The sequence below is a fragment of the Bidens hawaiensis genome, unplaced genomic scaffold (genome assembly GCF_021521415.1).
Source record: "Bidens hawaiensis isolate Kalapana, Puna unplaced genomic scaffold, B.hawaiensis_p1.1 tig00050034_1, whole genome shotgun sequence".
NCBI lineage: Eukaryota > Viridiplantae > Streptophyta > Magnoliopsida > Asterales > Asteraceae > Bidens > Bidens hawaiensis.
In genome coordinates, this window is record NW_027506139.1 from 125,844 (window position 1) to 129,544 (window position 3,701).

The 3,701-nt window shown below is 35.3% G+C and overlaps 1 protein-coding gene across 1 annotated transcript; it reads left to right on the forward strand.

Annotated features, from left to right (window-relative positions):
• The first annotated feature begins 1,366 nt into the window (after positions 1 to 1,366).
• Positions 1,367 to 2,538, forward strand: LOC143616851 (lignin-forming anionic peroxidase-like). The gene is made up of 3 exons (XM_077089561.1): positions 1,367 to 1,585; positions 1,683 to 1,838; positions 2,392 to 2,538. Exons 1-3 carry the CDS (start codon positions 1,367 to 1,369, stop codon positions 2,536 to 2,538), a joined length of 522 nt encoding a protein of 173 aa, XP_076945676.1.
• The last annotated feature ends 1,163 nt before the right edge of the window (positions 2,539 to 3,701 follow it).

Sequence of the window (3,701 nt, forward strand, 5' to 3'; positions counted from 1 at the left end):
GTTTTTTTAAACAACCAATTTTATTGAAAAACAAATACTAACAAGAAGTTAGCCAACCAATCAAAAACACACCCGCAAACAATACACCCGAACTAAACTAAAATTAGTTGATGTTATGTATCAGTTTATATAAAATTTATAATAAGTTTCATCAATGAATAATGTAAACTCAAAATCAATACATTAACGCCTTTCTCCTAGCGCTACCATTAACACAAACTTAATAAAAGGTTACAAATGCATCCGGTTTTTAATACCGGCTAAACCAAACTGACCAATGAACCACGTACATAGCAGCCAATTCAATTACCGGTCGGATTTATATACATTGGACATGACTTTTGTAAAGACAAATTTAATAACATTGAATAATATTCTTAACAAATTATAGAATCATAGTATCTATAAAACTATGAAAGATATATGGTAGATTATTTAAGATGTCTTCAAACTCATTTTCTGTGTTACTACAACTTCATTTTTGTTATTAATTTGTGATTTTATTAATATTTTATAGTATGATAAAGGATATAATACAATAATCCTTAACGTGCTTTAAAGTACAAAAATACTAATATTCACGAAACTGGTCTATAAAATCACATCCTAACATCTCGGAATTATCAATACATACTCAATCAATCATCGATTCACCGAAAAAAACATATTTGGATCGTTAATCGATCATTTTTTTACTTTTCTTAGAAACCTGTTTTGAGTGTATTACGATTTTCTTGAGCGTTTTTGTATTTTGGCTTGAGCGTTTTTATATTTGGGCTTTGAGCGTTTTGTTTTACCTTTAAGTGTTTTACTTTTGCCTTGAACGTGATTCGCGTACGCTAAAATACGTTAAGAGTTATTGTATGTTAACCTGATTCTTTATAGACTTATATTTAAACGAGTTTATTTAACATGTCATTTTTTTCATAAGAATTTGTTTGTGTTCATAATATGGTCAGCTTTTATCATTTCGTCTTCGAGCGTACGTACCCGGAAAACATATAAAAGAGGGTGAAAATAAATAATTTTTAATCATATATTAATAAACTTGTTATAAAGCGTACAACCATTGATTTATATATATAGTCACCATGGGACAAGAAAGTAGTAGATAAATGTTTTACTTCATAATTTTCAATAATAGGGAGTACTTAACTTTATTGACTTGGTGTAAAGTCAAATAACATTTTTCATGAGCTTCCATGCATCAGCATGCAAAAGAACAAAAGTCAATCCACCAAAAACAACTGTTGATCACAGCTTCATCACGCGGTTTAATCAAACACTATATATAAATCTTCATCATGCACATTTATACACATTCCATCTCTAAACTTAGATTAACATAAACAAAATCATATCTCAAATGGCTTCACCAATTATTATTAAAGCTGTATTCTTCATTCTAGTTCTCTCTATTACTTGCAATACACCATGCGAAGCACAGTTATCGTCTACATTCTATGACACTTCATGCCCCAATGCACTACGTACAATCCAGACCGCCATCAGAACAGCCATATCTCGTGAGCGTCGCATGGCAGCCTCCATCCTTCGTCTCCACTTCCATGACTGCTTTGTCCAGGTACTAATTTAATTAATTATTTAATTGCATATATGATTAGCATACACACCAAATGCATATATTAATTTGTTAACGGTTTTTGTAACATTTAATGTAGGGTTGTGACGCATCAATCTTGTTAGATGATGGTCCTACAATCGTAAGTGAAAAGAACGCATTGCCTAATATGGGTTCGGTGAGAGGTTATGAAGTGATAGAGGCAACAAAATCTGAGGTTGAAAAGCTATGTCCTGGAGTTGTATCATGTGCAGATGTACTAACGTTGGCAGCTCACTGTTGGATTTAATGGTCGTTTCGGGTCAAGTCAACGTGACCGACCCGAATGTGACCCGGACTGAGTTACACCGGGGGTGACGAGATAAAGGCCTACTTAAATGTTAATTAGGCCCGATACAATAAATTAGGTGGACTGGATGTTGATTAAAGACGTTGTTTGGTTAATTGGGCTCAAGCCCAAATTGGTTTAATTGTTAAACCCTAAATGTGTTCACTATAAATACATAAGTATTATCTATTTATGGTAACCTTAAAAAAACCTTAACAAAAACAAAACCTAGTTGCCCTCCTTAATATCCGACGCCGTTTTCCGGCGACCGGTTTTCCGGCGAACGTTTTTCCGGCCACTACTTACACCACACAGCTACCAACTTGGATCCTTAGTCACCGCTAGCACCACCGCAGTTATTTACCAGCTCCGGTGACCGTAAAAACACTCAAATCGTTTTTCCGGCAGACCTATAACTCCGGCGAGCTCAAAAATCCGGTGAACCGACCCGCTGCTGCTATTGTATTGTTGTCTGTTGCAGTCTGTTGCAGCTCACTACCTTTGTCCGTCTGTCCTCCGCCGTTCCCATCTATCCGACACCGAGCCGCCGCCTGTTGTAGCCGTGCCGCCGCCGTCCATAGGTGATGCCGTCGCCGGAGTTCAATTGGATATTGATTGTGTCATCTAGCTCATCTCGTTTACCTTCGGTGTCTTCCCGGTTTAGATAACCGAGGTATATCGAATACTTATCTATGGTTGTTTATTATTTATGTTCAGTCGTACTCGTATATTGGTTGTAATCGGATCCGGGTTCGGGTTTCCGTTTATGGTTCCTTTTAATCGTTTAACTTTCCGCTGCGTTATTGTAACTCGTTTATATATTTGATTATTAATATGGATTAATAACTATTGAAACGATATATTAACTAAAACGGGTTAAAAAGTTTATCCGTTTTCGTTCCGAACCACCGTTGAAACCCAACAGTGGTATCAGAGCCGCGGTTACAACATACGAGTCGATCCCGGTTCGTTTAAAACCGGATCTACATCTTAAATTTTAAATCGTTTAAAGTTTATAGATCTAGATTTATTTTCGGGTGATTTTGAGTTGGTCAAAGTTTTGTTTATTTTATTTGACCAAGTCAAAACGACCCGAAATTCGTTTATTTTGAATATGTAAATCCGGCCCCGACCTATGTGTTTGTTTGGTTGTGTTTGGTGTTTGAGCTTGTTTTGGCCATATGGTTGGTTCAAAAGTTGTAAAAAGGTTATTATTTAATTTTCGGTTTTCTTTTGGCCATAAAGATGGTTCAAATTTGTAATATGACATATTATTGTTAGTTTATAAATTTATAATTAAGAAGACGCGAAGATAACCGAGGACGAGCTCATGGACATCTTGGAGTTAGTGGGAGTTCGGACAAGACGACGGGATGCACGGAGAAGTCCATCCTTGTGGTTGTTTGTGTTGTGAACCCCTTGACCCGATCGGTCTCCCTAATTGGCTCTAGCGAGACCGATCACCTTTTTGGCCATAAGGATTTACATATTTTTGTTATTTGCTATTTGTGGTTGCTTGGATTGTTTATAATAGGATTATAATATCACCGACCTAATACCAAATAAATTTGAAAATAAACATTTTATTAACCAATTATGTTTTGCAAATTAAAAACGTTTTAATTTCCAAAACTAATAAGTTATTTTCTATTAACTTAAAATTGGTTAGTCATATCGCGACAAACTTAGTTTTTAATAGGTTATCTAAAACTAAGTGTCCTGAGAGATGAAAGGGTTCATCTATTCAACCTGATAATAAATACAGTAAAATTTGACTTTTACTCTATTTGG

Excerpts from the sequence above, each read along its gene's own strand:
- LOC143616851 (XM_077089561.1), top strand. The coding sequence starts at position 1,367 with ATGGCTTCACCAATTATTATTAAAGCTGTATTCTTCATTCTAGTTCTC. Across the intron at positions 1,586-1,682 it reads TCCATGACTGCTTTGTCCAG|GGTTGTGACGCATCAATCTT; the intron begins GTACTAATTTAA and ends CATTTAATGTAG. Across the intron at positions 1,839-2,391 it reads GAGTTGTATCATGTGCAGAT|TCTGTTGCAGCTCACTACCT; the intron begins GTACTAACGTTG and ends TGTCTGTTGCAG.